At 41.6% G+C, this 17,935-nt stretch overlaps 1 protein-coding gene across 2 annotated transcripts in view; it reads left to right on the top strand.

Annotated features, from left to right (window-relative positions):
* MGAM (maltase-glucoamylase) overlaps window positions 1–17,935 on the top strand; it is an 82,372-nt gene that overhangs the window by 22,037 nt on the left and 42,400 nt on the right. For both annotated transcript variants that reach the window (XM_060107603.1, XM_060107604.1), the window contains exons 14-21: window positions 1,021–1,138; window positions 7,921–8,092; window positions 9,586–9,702; window positions 10,270–10,424; window positions 12,651–12,735; window positions 14,003–14,059; window positions 14,596–14,720; window positions 17,568–17,656. In XM_060107603.1, coding sequence (XP_059963586.1) covers window positions 1,021–1,138; window positions 7,921–8,092; window positions 9,586–9,702; window positions 10,270–10,424; window positions 12,651–12,735; window positions 14,003–14,059; window positions 14,596–14,720; window positions 17,568–17,656 — 918 coding nt within the window. The remainder of the gene's footprint in view (window positions 1–1,020; window positions 1,139–7,920; window positions 8,093–9,585; window positions 9,703–10,269; window positions 10,425–12,650; window positions 12,736–14,002; window positions 14,060–14,595; window positions 14,721–17,567; window positions 17,657–17,935) is intronic.

Genomic DNA, 17,935 nt, shown 5'->3' on the forward strand with positions numbered 1-17,935 from the left:
GACTAGGTAACCAGGTTAGGTCTTCATATGAAGGTCAGTCTGGTAATGTCACGACAGTGAAGAACAGATTTGGACCATAAAATGAAAGGAAGCCAGAACCCATGGCTTGGTTGGGGCGGGGGAAGGGGGGCGGGTCAACGTCAGAGTCAGTGAATATGATGCTAGTGAGTTCTGATTGAACTTTGAACAACACTGTATCCCAGGGTGTGGCCCTGGAATCACAGCATTTATTGTAGTTTGAAGAAATCTAGAGGCTCACAGATAAATTGTATCTTGATTAAGAAAGGAATGAGCTGCTAGAATTATAGCATCTTATGAAAACTTCCTGTCTGATGGAAAAATAGGAAATTAGGGCAGATGGGTCAGGATCAAATGCTGAGAGACTCAGATGGGAGGCTTCATTCTTTTGGTGATAGAAATTATTTAAGTTTTAGAGGGAAACATGACAGTCAAATGGTTTTGGAAATATTGATCTGGCATTAATGTGTGCTTCTAATATCAATTAGAAGATCAGTAGATCAGAGTTAAATAAGCCATTAAGAAAATGATTGCAATGGTTAAGACAAAGGTAATTTGGATCTGAACCATAGTGGTGCAAGGGGAGCAGAAAAGATTGGATGAATGAAAGAGAGATTGGTCTATCATCCCTTATAACAGCTTAGAGAAAGGGTGAGATATTAATTTACACTTTCATCTAATATTTTTATTCTTAGACCACTTAGTTTAGCTCAGTTTGAAGACTTCAGATCTAACTTCAAGTCTAACTAGATCCACTTACTTCCAAATACTTGCCTCTGGTCACATGTGCACCCAGGTGGGAGAATGTGTATGGGTCAGCACAATTTTTTTATATATCAGAGAAACTACTGAAAGTATATATCCTTCTGATAGTGAGGAAGCTGTATGATCATTCCCAGGATGGCCACAAAAATGCCTAGGGAGCCACAATTTCAGGTGATAGTCGAGAAACAGGGAATATGCATCTCAGGCTCTCATTGACTGATCCTTCTTTTGTCGCAGGAATCCTGGATGGGTACCTGTTCTGCAAGAGTCTCTGCATGGATGCAGTACAGCACTGGGGCAAGCAATACGATGTCCACAATCTGTATGGCTACTCCATGGCAATTGCCACAGCAGAGTAAGGCCATTATTGCTATGGACTTAATATATGATCAGATTTACTTAATACATGATCAAATTCTTAGTCTCACTAGATGCCAGTTGCCAGTGTGTTATTTTTAAGAACTCAGCAAGGGAGATTGGTTCAAGATGGTGGAGTAGAAGGACACACGCTCACTTCCTCTTGCAAGAGCACCAGAATCACAACCAACTGCTGAACTGCTGAATCATTGACAGGAAGACACTGGAACTCACCAAAAAAGATACCCCACATCCAAAGACAAAGGAGAAGCCTCAATGAGGTAGTAGGAGGGGCGCAATCACAATAAAATCAAATCCCATAACCGCTGGGTGGGTGACTCACAAACTGGAGAACATTTATACCACAGAAGTACACCCACTGGAGTGGAGGTTCTGAGCCCCACATCAGGCTTCTGAAGCTGGGGGTCTGGCAATGGGAGGATGAATTCCCAGAGAATCAGACTTTGAAGGCTAGTGGGATTTGACTCTAGGACTTCGACAGGACTAGGGGGAACAGAGACTCCAGTCTTGGAGGGCACATGCAAAGTAGTGTGCGTATCAGGACCCAGAGGGAAGGAGCCGTGACCCCATAGGAGACTGAACCAGACCTACCTGCTAGTGTTGGAGGGTTTCCTGCAGAGGCAGGGCCAGCTGTTGCTCACCACAGGGACAAGGACACTGGCAGCAGAAGTTCTGGGAAGTACTCATTGGCTTGAGCACTCCCAGAGTCCGCCATTAGCCCCACCAAAAAGCCTGTAGTCTCCAGTGCAGGGTCACCTCAGGCCAAACAACCAACAAGGAGGGAACTCAGCCCCACCCATCAGCAGACAAGCAGATTAAAGTTTTACTGAGCTCGGTCCACCAGAGCAAAACACAGCTCTGCCCACCACCAGTCCCTCCCATCAGGAAGCTTGCACAAGCCTCTTAGATAGCCTCATCCACCAGAGGGCATACAGCAGAAGCAAGAAGAACTACAATCCTGCAGTCTGTGGAACAAAAACCACATTCACAGAAATATAGACAAAATGAAAAGGCAGAGGACCATGTACCAGATGAAGGAACAAGATAAAACCCCAGAAAAACAACTAAATGAAGTGGAGATAGGCAACCTTCCAGAAAAAGAATTCAGAATAATGATAATGAAGATGATCCAGGACCTTGGAAAAAGAATGGAGGCAAAGATCGAGAAGATGCAAGAAATGTTTAAAAAAGACCTAAAAAAATTAAAGAACAAATAAACAGAGATGAACAATACAATAACTGAAATGAAAAATACACTAGAAGGAATGAATAGCAGAATAACTGAGACAGAAGAACGGATAAGTGACCTGGAAGGCAGAATGGTGGAAATCACTGCTGCAGAACAGATAAAAGAAAAAAGAATGAAAAGAAATGAAGACAGCCTAAGAGACCTCTGGGACAACATTAAACACACTGACATTCACATTATAGGGGTCCCAGAAGGAGAAGAGTGAGAGAAAGGACCCAAGAAAATATTTGAAGAGATTAGAGTCGAAAACTTCCCTAACATGGGAAAGGAAATAGCCACCCAAGTCCAGGAAGTGCAGAGAGTCCCAGGCAGGATAAACCCAAGGAGAAACACACCGAGACACATAGTAATCAAACTGACAAAAATTAAAGACAGAAAAATTATTAAAAGCAACAGGGGAAAAACAACATACAAGGGAACTCCCTTTAAGGTTAACAGCTGATTTCTCAGCAGAAACTCTACAAGCCAGAAGGGAGTGGCACCATATATTTAAAGTGATGAAAGGGAAGAACCTACAACCAGGATTACTCTACCCGGCAAGGATCTCATTCAGATTCGATGGAGAAATCAAAAGCTTTACAGACAAGCAAAAGCTAAGAGAATTCAGCACCACAAAACCAGCTCTACAACAAATGCTAAAGGAACTTCTCTAAGTGGGAAACACAAGAGAAGGAAAGGACCTACAAAAACAAACTCAAAACAATTAAGAAAATGGTAATAGGAAAATACATATCGATAATTACCTTAAATGTAAACGGATTAAGTGCTCCAACCAAAAGACACAGGCTCCCTGAATGGATACAAAAACAAGACCCATATATATGCTGTCTACAAGAGACCCACTTCAGACCTAGGGACACATACAGACTAAAACTGAAAGGATAGAAAAAGATATTCCATGCAAATGGAAATCAAAAGAAAACTGGAGTAGTAATACTCATATCAGATAAAATAGACTTTAAAATAAGAATGTTACAAGAGACAAGGAAGAACACTACATAATGATCAAGGGATCAGTCCAAGAAGAAGATATAACAATTGTAAAAATATATACACCCAACATAGGAGCACCTCAATACAAAAGGCAAATGCTAACAGCTATAAAAGAGGGAATTGACAGTAACACAATAATAGTGGGGGAATTTGACAACTCACTTATAACAACGGACAGATCATCCAGATAGAAAATTAATAAGGAAACACAAGCTTTAAATGACACAACAGACCAGATAGGTTTAATTGATATTTATAGGACAGTCCATCCCAAAACAGCAGATTACACTTTCTTCTCAAGTGCACACAGAACATTCTCCAGGATAGATCACGTCTGGGGTCATAAATCAAGCCTCAGTAAATTTAAGAAAATTGAAATCATATCAAGCATCTTTTCCAACCACAATGCTATGAGATTAGAAATAAATTACAGGGGAAAAAATGTAAAAAACACAAACACATGGAGGCTAAACAATACGTTGCTAAATAACCAAGAGATCACTGAAGAAATCAAAGAGGAAACCAAAAAATGCCTAGAGACAAATAACAATGAAAACACGACAATCCAAAACCTATGGGATGCAGCAAAAGCAGTTCTAAGAGAGAAGTTTATAACAATACAATCCTACCTAAAGAAACAAGAAAAATCTCAAATAAACAATCTAACCTTACACATAAAGGAACTAGAGAAAGAAGAGCAAACAAAACCCAAAGTTAGTAGAAGGAAAGAAATCATACAGATCAGAGCAGAAATAAATGAAATAGAAACAAAACAATAGCAAAGATCAATAAAACTAAAAGCTGGTTCTTTGAGAAGATAAAGAAAATTGATAAACCACTAGCCAGACTCAACAAGAAAAAGAGGGAGAGGACTCAAATCAATAAAATTAGAAATGAAAAAGGAGAAGTTACAACAGACACTGCAGAAATACAAAGCATTCTAAGAGACTACTGCAAGCAACTCTATGCCAATAAAATGGACAACCTGGAAGAAATAGACAAATTCTTAGAAAGGTATAACCTTCCAAGACTGAACCAGGAAGAAATAGAAAATATGAACAGACCTAGCACAAGTAATGAAATTGAAACTGTGATTAAAAATCTTCCAACAAACAAAAGTCTGGGACCAGATGGCTTCACAGGTGAATCCTATCAAACATTTAGAGAAGAGCTAACACCCATCCTTCTGAGACTCTTGCAAAAAATTGCAGACGAATGAACACTCCCAAACTCATTCTACGAGGCCACCATAATCCTGATACCAAAACCAGACAAAGATATTACAAAAAAAGAAAATTACAGACCAATATCACTGATGAATATAGATACAAAAATCCTGAACAAAATACTAGCAAACAGAATCCAACAACACATTTAAAAGATCATACACCATGATCAAGTAGGATTTATCCCAGGAATGCAAGGATTCTTCAATATATGCAAATCAATCAATGTGATGCACCATATTAACAAATTGAAGGATGAAAACCATATGATCATCTCAATAGATGCAGAAAAAGCTTTAGACAAAATTCAACACACATTTATGATAAAAACTGTCCAGAAAATGGGCATAGAGGGAACCTACTTCAACACAATAAAGGCCATATATGACAAACCCACAGCCAACATCATTCTCAGTGGTGAAAAACTGAAACCATTTTCTCTAAGATTAGGAACAAGACAAGGTTGCCCACTCTCACCACTATTATTCAACATAGTTTTGGAAGTTTTAGCCACAGCAATCAGAGAAGAAAAAGAAATAAAAGAAATACAAATTGGAAAAGAAGAAGTAAAACTGTCATTGTTTGCAGATGACAAGATACTATACATACAGTATCCTAAAGATGCTACCAGAAAACTACTAGAGCTAATCAATGAATTTGATAAAGTAGCAGGATACAAAATTAATGCACAGAAATCTCTTGCATTCCTATATACTAACAACAAAAAATCTGAAAGACAAATTAAGGAAACATTTACCATTTACCATTGCAACAAAAAGAATAAAATATCTAGGAATAAACCTACCTATGGAGACAAAAGACCTGTATGCAGAAAACTATAAGACACTGATGAAAGAAATTAAAGACAATACAAACAGATGGAGAGATATACCATGTATTTGGATCGGAAGACTCAACATTGTGAAAATGACTATACTACCCAAAGCAATCTGCAGATTCAGTGCAATCCCTATCAAACTACCAATGGCATTCTTCACAAAACTACAACAAAAAATTTCACAATTTGTATGGAAACACAAAAGACCTCGAATAGTCAATGCAATATTGAGAAAGAAAAACAGAGTGGGAGGAATCAGGCTCCCTGCCTTCAGGCTATACTACAAAGCTACAGTGATGAAGACAGTATGGTACTGGCACAAAACAGAAATATAGATCAATGGAACAGGATAGAAAGCCCAAAGATAAACCCACACACCTATGGTCAACTAATTTATGACAAAGGAGGCAAGGATATGCAATGGAGAAAAGACAGCCTCTTCAATAAGTGGTGCTGGGAAAACTGGACAGCTACATGTAAAAGAATGAAATTAGAACACTCCCTAACACCATACACAAAGATAAACTCACAATGGATTAAAGACCTAAATGTAAGACCGGACACTGTAAAAATCTTAGAGGGAAACATAGGAAGAACACTCTTTGACACAAATCACCGCAGGATTTTTTTTGACCCATCTCCCAGAGTAATGGAAATAAAAATAAACAAATAGGACCTAATGAAACGTAAAAGCTTTTGCACAGCAAAGGAAACTATAAACAAGATGATAAGACAGCCCTCAGAATGGGAGAAAATATTTGCAAACGAATCAATGGACAAAGGATTAATCTCCAAAATACATAAACAGCTCATGCAGCTCAATATTAAAAAAACAAACAACCCAATCAAAAAATGGGCAGGCCTCCCTGGTGGCGCAGTGGTTGAGAGTCCGCCTGCCGATGCAGGGGATACGGGTTCGTGCCCCGATCTGGGAGGATCCCATATGCCGCGGAGCGGCTGGGCCCGTGAGCCGTGGCCGCTGGGTCTGCGCGTCCGGAGCCTGTGCTCCGCAACGGGAGAGGCCACAACAGTGAGAGGCCCGCATACCGCAAAAAGGAAAAAAAAAAAAAAAAGGGCAGAAGACCTAAATAGACATTTCTCCAAAGAAGATGTACAGGTGGCCACGAGGCACATGAAAAGCTGCTCAACATCACTAATTATTAGAGAAATGCAAATCAAAACTACAATGAGGTATCACCTCACACCAGTTAGAATGGGCATCATCAGAAAATTTACAAACAACAAATGCTAGAGAGGGTGTGGAGAAAAGGGAACCCTCTTACACTGTTGGTGGGAATGTAAATTGATAGAGCCACTATGGAGAACAGTATGGAGATTCCTTAAAAAACTAAAAATAGAATTATCATATGACTCAGCAATCCCACTAGTGAGCCTTTACCCAGAGAAAACCATAATTCAGAAAGACACATGCACCCCAGTGTTCATTGCAGCACTATTTATGATAGCCAGGTCATGGAAGCAACCTAAATGCCCATCAACAGACGAATGGATAGAGAAGATGTGGTGCATATATACAATGGAATATTACTCAGCCATAAAAAAGAACGAAATTGTGTCATTTGTTGAGATGTGGATGGACCTAGAGACTGTCATACAGAGTGAAGTAAGTCAGAAATAGAAAAACAAATATCCTATATTAATGCATATATGTTGAATCTAGAAAAATGGTACAAATGAAGACACAGATATAGAGAACAAACGTATGGACACCAAGAGGGGAAGGCGGGGTGGGGGTGGTGGGATGAATTGGGAGGTTGGGATGGACATGTATACACTGATGTGTATAAAATAGATAACTAATAAGAACTTGCTATATTAAAAAAATAAACCAGCAATGCAGAAAAAAGAATGTAAAAAAAAATTCGGCAAGATAAGTATGGTTGTTATTATTGAATGAATGAAGAAAATCCTGGTCACATAGGGAGGAAGGAATCCAATAAGTATTTGTGTACTGTGTATAATGAAAGAAAAAATGAATAAATGAATGAATGGAAGGTTGGTAGAAAGAAAGAGAAGTAATTTGACCAAGGTCAAACAGCTAATAAAATGTAAGAGCAAAATTTGGACTCATTTCTGCGTGAGTCCAAGGCCCATGTATTTTCCTCTCTGCCATACTGTTATAGACTGGTGTATGGAGGGTTAAGTAACTTATAGACTTCATGTGCTTTGGAGTTTTAGGTACTGGCTTAGTATCCTTCTACTGAACTTTGAAATTATGGAGTTAATGATGTACATAAAATGCCTAAAACAAAACGAAATATAAACATACTCAATGGTACAGTCTGCTCCCAACAGCAACTCTAACTCTACAGGAGAGAACTAGAAGAGAAGAGTGAGGTATTAACTTGAGATCCTGGATATTATCACTCTGTCCTCTGGGCTAAGACACACTAAGGTCAACATTGACTCCCTAAGTCTCTCTCCCTTTCTAGAGCTGTCAAGACTGTGTTCCCTAACAAGAGAAGCTTCATTTTAACCCGTTCTACCTTTGCGGGGTCTGGCAAGTTTGCAGCCCACTGGTTAGGAGACAACGCAGCCACCTGGAATGACCTTCGATGGTCCATCACTGGCATGCTCGAGTTCAACCTTTTTGGTATCCCAATGGTGAGTCCACATCCCAGTCCCCAGAATGCCTCATGCTAGAAGTTTTTCAAATGATAAAGCTCCCCTCTGCTGCCCTCCATGGCCCAGGGATTTACAGTCTGGGGGGTTATGTGCTTCATCCACGTCAGTATGACACTGATGCCTCGACATTCTCTCCTGCACTGCCTTATAAGGATAGAAGGTGCAAACTTGAAGTGGTATCGTTGGAATATTTTTTTTTGAAGTACAACATACACACAAAAAAGTGCACATGTCCTTAAGGTTACAGTTGGCATCTTCTAGTTAAATTCAGCATATCTGTTTATTGAGCTCTTACTTCGAGCAAGGCATTGAGCTAGGTATGCATGGTGAGGGGGGAGAGAAACATAAATATAGTAACAGAAACACCTTCCTTCCGCACACCCCCAAAGTCTCTCTTTCTCTGTCTCTGTCTCTGTCTCTCTCTCTCTCTCTATACACACACACACACACACACACACACACACACACACACACACAATTATGACAAGCTAGAGTAAAAGTGCAAACAGGAACATATCATTTAAATGTTAAAAGAAATCCTGAGGGCTTCCCTGGTGGCGCAGTGGTTGAGAGTTCGCCTGCCGATGCAGGGGACATGGGTTCGTGCCCAGGTCTGGGAAGATCCCACATGCTGTAGAGCGGCTGGGCCCGTGAGCCATGGCCGCTGGGCCTGCGCGTCCGGAGCCTGTGCTCCGCAACGGGAGAGGCCACAACAGTGAGAGGCCCGCGTACTGAAAAAAAAAAAAAAAAAGAAATCCTGAGAAAGGGACTTAACAACTCTAACAAGATTACAAGGAACAATGGGAGTCCCGGGAGGGAGTAAATAGTAACTTCATGCAAAAGATAGCACTTGAGTTTAACCTTGAAAGTGGGTATGTTTTATCAGACTGATGGGGGAAGGTCATTTTAAGACTGAGAAATTTTAAGACTGAGACCAGCAAGGGGCAGAATTGAGTGTCCCTAAGGATTGGAGTGTAGGACTGGAATGAGAAATGATGCTGGAAAGGCGGGTTGGAACCAGGTTTTGAGGTGCTAGTAGGGCAGGCAGCAGGAGACCCTGGGGATTTTTGAATAGATGAATGACCTGATCAGAATTAGGCTTTGGAAAATTAATTCTCCTAGTGCTGTGGTCAAAGTAATAATATCAACGGTATTTCTAGTTGGTATTCACCAAAAAACTATCGTGCATCAAGTGTTTTACTTCCATTTTCTCATTTACTAAAACCCTAGAGTGCCCACTTTAACAAAATGAGGAAACTGAGGCACAGAAAGGTTAAGTAATTCATTTGCATTCACCTGGCAGTAAAGAGTGGACATAGGATTTAGCCCAGTTCCATCACACCGAAGTAGCCTTCTCAGGAAGAGGTTAGCCAAGTACAGCTGGTAGGTCCCTGGTGGAAAGCAAAGCCCAGGAGCAGGGGCGGTAATGGAAGTGAGGTACACATGCCGTCGCTGTCTGTGTGTCCTTCCAGGTGGGTTCTGACATATGTGGCTTTACATTGGATGCTCCCGAAGAGCTCTGCAGGAGGTGGATGCAGCTGGGAGCGTTCTATCCATTTTCCAGGAATCACAATGGCCAAGGCTACAAGGTAAGTCTCCCAGGAGATATGAGCAAAATAGACTTGGCATACATTAGGACTGGATCTACCTGTATCCTGTCCAAGAAATCTGTTGAGCCAACTTCCTACCTGGTGCTTCACTTAGGCTAATTGGGACCACCGTTTGCAATTAACCAGGACTCATGATGCACCATTAAAATGCCCTGCCGACGCAACCCCTGCTATTTCTACCGCGGCAGTCAAGGAAATGGCGAGTGTGAAGGTTTTTAATCAAACCTCTATATACTTTATTTACATTGCTCATTTTGTAGTGAGAATCAAATGAGGAAATACTTCAAAGTTATTTAAATGGCAGTCTACCAAGAGCACCCATAGAATGAATGAGGGGGGGATGCAGTGCAAGGTGAAGAATGGCCACTTAACTTGGTGGAATGATCTCCCTTTGCCCAACCCTACTGCTCAGAGGCAAAATTTGCAAGGTAGGCCCCAGGTCTTGCAGGAACAAAACTCTTGGTTGTGATGAATGGGGTCTGATATCTCCAGAGGCTTTTCTTATTTGTAACCAGGTGTCAATTGCAACCTCTTGTTTCTTCCCAGGCCCAGGATCCTGCCTCCTTTGGAGCTGACTCTCTGCTGTTGAATTCCTCCAGGCACTACCTTACCATCCGCTATGCTCTATTGCCCTATCTCTACACCCTCTTCTACCGTGCTCACAGCCAGGGGGACACGGTGGCCAGGCCCCTTCTGCATGAGTAAGTTCACCTAGCCCAAAGGAATTTTGTTAATGTAACTGGGTGACATTGACTGTATCATCAAATATAAGAGTGAAGGGACTTCCCTGGTGGTCTAGCAGGTAAGACTCTGTGCTCCCAATGAAGGGGGCCTGGGTTCAATCCCTGGTCGGGGAACTAGATCCTGCATACAAGTCAAAACCAAGAGTTCTCACTCAACTAAGAGTCTGCATGCCACAACGAAGATCCCACGAGCTGCAACTAAGACCGGCAGCATCCTAAATGAATAAACAAATATTAAAAAAAAAATGAGTGGGGCTTCCCTGGTGGTGCAGTGGTTAAGAGTCCGCCTGCCGATGCAGGGGACCACGGGTTCGTGCCCAGGTCCGGGAGGATCCCATATGCTGCAGAGCGGCTAAGCCCGTGAGCCATGGCCGCTGAGCCTGCACGTCCGGAGCCTGTGCTCCGCAATGAGAGAGGCCACAACAGTGAGAGGCCCGCGTACCGCAAAAAAAAAAAAAAAAAAAAAAAAAAAAAGTGAAAATTAAAACAATCCAAACAGTTACTCAGATATATTTTTTTAACTTGAATAATGAGTTGGTATTTGCAAGGCTATTGCCTATGTACTATTTTAGTTATATTTAAGTATTATAGCCTGTTCCCTTTTGGGGAGAGAACTAGACTAAAAGTTGTGGAATTTGGGGTCTTTGTTCCACCAACTAACTCTATACCTTAGACAAATCATTTAAGTTCTTTCATCCTTAGTTTCTTTAGCCTTAATTTAAAGGATTTGATAGCTTGAACCTGATGGTCGCTTTTGTAATGCACAATGTTCAGGCTCTAGGAATGAGCCTGTCATTTACATACTAATAAGAATAGTATGGAGGATTTCCTGAATTCAGACTTTTTATTGTCAGCCAATGAGTATCTCTAATTTGACTCTAAAAACAGAACACTTAAGAGACTTTCCTTAAAGCTGGCCACTTAGTATGAACTGATGCCTCTATAATATTAGCCGGCAAATAGCTCTGGGGTTTCCAGGCAATCCTGTTTTGGGGCTGGAATCTCGGGGAAGCTGCTGTGAGGCACCGGGGAAATTTAAGCTTGGTGATTTGTAGTAGGAGAGGGTGTGTCCTTGCTTCCTAGCTAATGCTGTGGGACCCTCTGGTGGCTGCAGAGTGAGTAGCTCTGCAGTGGGGTTTGCTTTCTCATGACTGGCCCTGGCAGAATTAGGAGCCAGAAGCCTTGTTTAGAAACCTGAGGATTGAAGATGGTGCTGGGAAGTGTACGGAACTGGCTTGAGACGGAGGCTGTGATTTAGGCGGGGACCCTGCCCCAGTTGCTCATGCCTTTGGTAGCATTTCTCAGGGCTTGAACAGTGGGAACAGTAATGCTCTGTGTACACGATGCAAAAAAAAAACAAACATGAAAATAGAGATATTAGGTTGAACTATGTTTGATGCTATGTAGAGAAAAGCCTCAACCAGTTTTATTGGTTGGCTTTTAAGTGAATTCATTCTAACAGTTTTGAGCACAGATATTCTGAAAGCCAGAGTGCCTGGATATTGGAGGATATACTTGCTGGTCATCAATGGGGGCATCTTTGAGGTCTATATTGGTCATATCATAGAAAAAGAAAAAAGTAACCCAGGTCTCGCTTATTAAAAATTAACACAATAATTTTATAGTCTATGAAATAAAAGACTTTTTCTTGTCAAAATCAAAATACAGTTAATTCCCTTCTGTGTCTGACATTTTAGGCCCTCAGGCATATATTATTATAATATATATTATATATTCATTATTGTGGGTAAGTTCTAGCTATCTCCCAGAATCCTTTATTAAAAGGTAGGTATCCTAAAAGAGAAAAGAGTAAAGTTTTTGTCTGCTTTTTTTGGGTGATCAGATCTAGTTCCTTTTGGATAGCTGAAGTTTTAAAATGTCTTGCTTGTTTTACTTATTTTTTTTAAGGGGGATATGACAAATAGAATTGTAGCCTGGAACCTGCCTAGCATAGAGATACTGAAATAGGAACTTCTGTCCAAATTGGGGAAAGAATAGGAGGGTGCAGGGGCTAGGGAAGGTGGATCTGCCTGCAGGAGTGGGGAGACAGGGATTGAATAGGTGTCACGGAATAATTTTGGGAATTTGCCCCAGGCAGGGAGCCTGCAAGTTTTAGACAGGCTTGGGGGAGAGCTGCCAGAAAGCACTGGCCCAAATGTCATTGAAAATTTCTCTGGTCTCTAGGTTCTACGAGGACAGCAACACTTGGGATGTGCAGCAACAGTTTTTATGGGGGCCCGGCCTCCTCATCACTCCGGTTCTGGCTGAGGCAAGTGTTCCCGCCGAGACACACTGGTGGTCTCTGTTCTGCTCCTGCTAACTCCAGACTCCTCTCTTCTTGGAGCCATTTGTCCTCTTTCTCTTCCAAACCCATTTCCAACATCTGTGGCTGGGGCAGCCTTGAAGATGGTGTGTTGGAGTTTGGGGAAGATGGGTATCTGATGGGTACACATTTTTGTCTCTAGAAGTCTTTTGTCCTTGACCAAGCTTCCAATCAGTATAGAAGCATCTGCGGGTGCCTCTGGGTTTAAGAATTGTCCTATGTGTTGTCAGATTCTCATAGCAGATGATGACTTGTCCCAGGATGCAGAGGCAGGAGGGAGCAGTGACCCAGCACTCACTCTAAGGTCAGGGTGATCTGGGTGTGTTTGTTGTCTCTGCCACTTGGTACCAGTGCCGTCTGGGGGAAATTATGTGCTGCTTCCTCAGCTGTAAGATGAGATAATAATAGTATGTATCACTGGAGACTAGTGGGAAGATTAAATGAGGTACGCAGTGTAAAGCTGGAATTTTAAAAAAATTATTCAAAATCCCACCCTCCAGCCCTGCCCTCTCTGCCAAGCCCAGCTTCACAGCACTGATGTCTCACGGCACTTCTCTTACATCCTTTCCTCCAAGCAGAACTTGCCTCTCAACCAGTGAAGGGAGTCCCAGATTTTCCTGGTTCTTGTTTCATCACTTCTATACACCGTCATGTCCTTGTTCCTGTTTTCCACCTGGCTGCAATTGACTCTGCTAACTGGTCTGGTTTGTGTCTAGAGAAGGCTGTATTAGTTTCCTATCGCTGCTGTAACAAATTACCACAAATGCAGTGGCTCATAACAACAAAAATCTATTATCTTACATTTCTGGAGGTCGGAAGCCCAAAATGGGTCTCACTGGGCTAAAATCACCATGTTGGTGGGGCCGGTTGCTTCTAGAGGCTCTAAGGGAGAAATCCATTTCCGTGCCTCTTCCACCTTCTAGAGGCTGCCTGCATTCCTTGTTCTGTCTCTTTGCCTCGCTGTCATCACATCTGCTTCTGTGACTCTAAAGCTGGAATTTTTACCACAACACCTATTTCAATATTATGATTATTCCTAATATGGTTCCATCTGGAATTTTTCTTTGAGTGGCAAGTTATTGCCTCTGTTAGAAGAAAAGCACAAGTTGGTAGAGAAAAGAAAGGCCATTTATGCATTCTCAGTTTGTGATTAAGAAGTTTTATCCCCTTCAGAGGCTGGGCCATAAAGGACAATAGTTTGTTTTAATTTCAGGGTGCAGAGAAAGTGACAGCATATGTGCCTGATGCCATCTGGTATGACTATGAGACTGTAAGTAGCTTTGACTTTTCTTAAACTCTTCAAGCTGCATAGACAAGATACGTCTGGGTAGACAGAAACATCTATCCATGCACTGAGGAATGTTTCTATCGTGTTTGCAGTGATTTCATAGCAGAGTCAGTAAAGTGAGACGAAGTCACTCGACATCAGTCATGATGAAATCTGAAAAAGATACTTTCATATACTTTATTCAGCAGCAAGATAAGGATGGAAGTAGAATGTCTCATGGGCAAATATTGGGGCCGATGGACAATTTGAGCCTGGTTATAAGTGAGATTCTTGTTCAGAAAACTATCAGTTTGTATAATGTATGTCAAATAGCCTCAGCGTGATATATGTTTCCCAAGCCCCCAGCTGATCACAAAACCCGTTGTTCTTAAATTCTTTCCCTTTTCTTGCTTGATGCCTGACTAGATAGCAATTCAACTAGGTGGGAGAAGGAAAGAGCTGGAGATAACTCTGCGTGTGGTTAAGAGGTAGCGGTGATGTGCTCATGCCAATGTGTTTGATTTGTCTATGTGTGTCAGGGGGGCCGAGTGAAATGGAGGAAGCAAAAAGTGGAGATGGAACTTCCTGGAGACAAAATTGGACTTCACCTTCGAGGAGGCTACATCTTCCCCACACAGCAGCCAGCCACAACCACTGTAGCCAGGTATAGCATGGCTGGGAGTTTCCTTTAAGGGGGAGGCTGACAAACCTAGTTGTTTCTGTTCCCATCTGTTGCCCACGTAGAAGATGCCGAAGCATTACGTGGAATGTGGGGAGGAAGGGTACGTGTGTGTGTGTGTGTCGGTGGGGGGGGGTCATCAAACTGTTCCCTGGATTTCTGTGGGCCTCTTCTGGGGAAGCTGTGATTTAGAGCTGCATCCAAATGGATTTTGAAAGACCTAATCCTGTCCTTCCTTAACCCCCCGACTTTCCCCTCGAAACATACTGACTGCTAGGATGGTGAACCTTCCTAGTTTTCCTAGGAACATGTCAGTTTTAGCCCTGAAACTCTCATGTTTTAGGAAACTTCTCAATTCCGGGCAAATGGGGTCTGTTGATCACTCCACCTGCCTTTATCAGACCATCGTTCTACCTTGCTAGGCACTCGACTCTTCATTCTCATTTCTAGGGAGTGGGGTCCACTTTCCACTCCCCTATAATCTCAATTTCCTGTTTCTTTCTTCCCACTGAGCCATTTCTTTCTTGTGATGCAAAACGTGGTTCAAAAATTACTTCCTGTGCACTTCATATCTCCTTCATGTCACTCATTTCTCCTTGATGATTCTTTGATGCTCAAATTATAGACTTCATCTGTACTAAAGAGGCACACATTCACATCTGTGTCTCTAAACGTATTAGCTAATTTGCTTTTAATAGATGTAGTTTTTTGGAGGTTAGAAGTCTTTTTCTTTTGAACCTTCCTTACTGCCATAATTTTTCAGATTTAAACTTTTGTGATACTGATGGAAACTACATATATATCCAAATACTACCTGGTTTCTTTTTCTCCAACTATTCAGCTTCATGCTGTTCTGCACACTGATACCAAAATTGTCTTTCCAAAGTGAAGATCTCAATTTGTTGCTTCCCAGATTAAAGTCTAAATTCTATCATTAGTAGGTTGTTCAAGGCCAACCATAATCTGGTTTCAAGTTAACCTGTGTCTCCTGACACACCTTACCACACACCTATAGAACAGCCATGCCCAAAATCTTGTTATTCTCCAAACATACTCATCTATTTCCCTGCATTTGGGCTTCAGCACTTATTACCCTTTTCAGCATTCTTTGCCTGATACATTCTTAATCATCTTCCAAATTACACTCTGATTTCATCTGCGAGAAATCTTCCCCAACAATTCCAGCAGAGGGTGTGCTGCCACTTCCAATTTTCTGGTCTTTTTTTTTTTTTTTTTTTGCGGTACGCGGGCCTCTCACTGTTGTGGCCTCTCCCGTTGCGGAGCACAGGCTCCGGACGCGCAGGCTCAGCGGCCATGGCTCACGGGCCCAGCCGCTCCGCGGCATGTGGGATCTTCCCGGACCGGGGCACGAACCTGTGTCCCCTGCATCGGCAGGTGGACTCCCAACCACTGCGCCACCAGGGAAACCCTTCTGGTCATTTTTTAATACTTTTTTTCCCTTAATATTGTTAAGTATTTCAGTCATAGTTATTCTATACTTTGTAACTGAAAAGTCTATTATCTAAAATCCTTAGTGGAATCTAAATCTATTGTTAGTTGTTTTTGCCAACTTTCTTTCATGTTGGCTTGTTACCTTGTGTATTTAGTAATGTTTTGGTTTTTCAAATGTGGTGATCTCAAGGATCCAAATAGGTCTCATTCCCCCAGAGATGCTTAGCCTGCTCTTTGGTTGCAAGCCAGGACTGCTGTCAACTTGGGTTTCACATTAGCACCCTTCAAGGACCATGTGTTTAATTTATCTAGGGCCAAGTAGTATTTTAGTGGGTGAGTCCTTAAGAGTATACAGTGTCCTCCAGAATATCTAGGCCACCATACTGCTCCAAGTGTCACTGTGGACTCCTGTAAGGATTTTAACTTTTGTGTCACTCTTTGCTTTCTGTTTTGACTATTTGGTGAATATGTTTAATCTTTCTTACAATATTTAAGGTCATCAATGTAGTTCTGGTCTATTTGTTTTTGTATCTCTTAGACTTCCTAGCAATGAAAGCTATTCAGTACATGCGTGTTAAGTGAAAGCAGGTGATTTTGTTGACACTGGAACCTGGCTTGCACAGGGCACAGTGGAAGGCTGACCTATGAAAGAATATAATAGGGGGTGTGAGGGATGCAACAGGAGTAGGAAATCGGGAGGTGGTCTAGAGGAGGGGTGAAATAAGGAGAGATTTAAATGCAGTTGCTCCTTCTTTCTCCCTCTTTCTCTATGTGCATCTATTTCAGCATCTTTTGAGTAGTGTTTTGTGTTTTATATTCTGAGTTATAAAGCAGATAATTAGAATGTTTTCTTTTTCTCTCTCGTAATGAACTAATAATAAATAATCAAATTAGGAAAATTGCCATTATATAGATGGACCTTATTGTATTTTCTTGCTTTCTGGGTCAACATGGTTCTTAGGCAGGGAACAAATATATCCCCCCTGCAGTTAATACTTTTCCTCCATGTATCAGCTGTAAAATGATTAGGCTGAACCAATTATTGTCTCGGATTTCTTTCTCTTCTAATAGCCTGTATTCAAAATAATAATAGCATCAGCAGGTTTTATTGTAGCTATTTCAGTGATTCTGGTGATTACTTTCTTGCCTCCTTCATAGATGTTTATTGCTAATGTTTAGAGTGGTGCTCTCGCCTGTGACATTACCCATTCTAGAAAGTGATACCCCTGTTGATTTTGCCTTTGTGCCTGAAGAAAAGCAGAGCCATCTGCTGCTAGTAACCTGTCCAATTTGAAATCTGATAGAATCCTTCACAGCTCATTTAGCAAAATTCTTTGAGTCCCAAGTCTTTGCCTCTCACATAAATCTTGTTTCTCACAGTCGAAGGAACCCTCTTGGTCTTATCATTGCCCTGGATGACAACAAAGAAGCAAAAGGCGAACTTTTCTGGGATGATGGGGAAACGAAAGGTGAGCACAATGTTGCCTTTTCCAAACCTGCATCTTCGAGTTACTCCTGCTGGTCATTCAGCGGTGGGAGAAATCTCACCAGGCCCAGTAACATTAATCACTCAAGAGAAGAATTTTGATTTCAGTTGTGCTGTTCAAGAATAGTGGTAGTTGGACCACAGGTGGAAGGAAAACACATCTCTACCTCTTAGAATTCTCCCACTGGCCACCTGCATATATAGGCTCTCATTGTATTATCAAATGGCACCTGAAAGAAATGTTTTCTAGACTGTTTCTGCC

The sequence above is a fragment of the Mesoplodon densirostris genome, chromosome 9 (assembly GCF_025265405.1).
Source record: "Mesoplodon densirostris isolate mMesDen1 chromosome 9, mMesDen1 primary haplotype, whole genome shotgun sequence".
NCBI classification, from domain to species: domain Eukaryota; kingdom Metazoa; phylum Chordata; class Mammalia; order Artiodactyla; family Ziphiidae; genus Mesoplodon; species Mesoplodon densirostris.